At 28.5% G+C, this 992-nt stretch overlaps 1 protein-coding gene across 1 annotated transcript in view; it reads right to left on the minus strand.

The window, feature by feature from the left end:
- LOC106478635 (transmembrane protein 5-like) overlaps positions 1-992 on the minus strand; it is an 18,740-nt gene that overhangs the window by 9,753 nt on the left and 7,995 nt on the right. Inside the window, exon 3 of the mRNA XM_013939194.2 lies at positions 245-344. Coding sequence (XP_013794648.1) covers positions 245-344 — 100 coding nt within the window. The remainder of the gene's footprint in view (positions 1-244; positions 345-992) is intronic.

Here is a 992-nt window from a genome sequence, read left to right on the forward strand (position 1 = left end):
AATGCATGTGCAACAAGTCAGCTGGAAAATGGGAAAGTGCAGAACCGGGGTGAGTTGAAACATGTCGTGCATTGTATCAAAGACATTCAGAACTTAAAGTCACATGATTATTGACAGTTTGAGATCAAACTCAACGAGGAAAGGCTTTTGATATTTCAGAAGTAGATTTACCTGACGTGAAACCACGACTACACAAGTATATTATAAAAAAAAAATTATCAAAAGTATTAAAAAGGGTCCTCACTTGAATTTAAAATTTTCAATTTTACGATACCCATAACTCCAAACTCCTTTCATTTTCTTTTCTAACTTTCCATTGAAAATGTGTTCCCACAAGTACAGGCCTGAAATGGAAAATTGTAAAAGTGAAAAATACTATGTTTAATTACATATAATCTATCACATCACATGTAAGAGATTAAAGATTAGAGATTAAATTAGAGATTATTTGTTTCTAACACAAGTGCACATAGTTACACAAAGCAATTAGGGGAGTACATACAAATAAGTACAGTAGCATGAGAGAGGGTTATGTTCTTTGCATTCAAATTTGAATTATGTACAGACTATACAATGAATGCTTAATCCTTCTCAGAAATCATAATCCCATGACTATAATGTTAAGACAACACAATCTGTAAAAACAACATAATGTATTATTAATGACACTTACAAATCTTTAATCTCAAGCCTAAACCATAAACATGGTATTTGTGCTACTTAGTGTAATTAATAAAATATATTTTCAAATAACTTATCTTTATTTTTTAATGTTGCAGTAAGCATATAATAGATTAATGCAGTTATATTTTGATAAAGTTTTAACTATCAATTCAGGAGTATGTCCAACTTTAAACATCATTACAATTACTTTTTAAATACTATAAGTAAACTGAAGTTTCCTAAATTTTCAAATATATCAAATTCAACTTGAAAATATTAACATTATTGTTTTTTCGACATTCAATACGAAACAAAAGGTAAATTTAACC

This window comes from Limulus polyphemus, unplaced genomic scaffold (genome assembly GCF_000517525.1).
Source record: "Limulus polyphemus unplaced genomic scaffold, Limulus_polyphemus-2.1.2 Scaffold11, whole genome shotgun sequence".
NCBI classification, from domain to species: domain Eukaryota; kingdom Metazoa; phylum Arthropoda; class Merostomata; order Xiphosura; family Limulidae; genus Limulus; species Limulus polyphemus.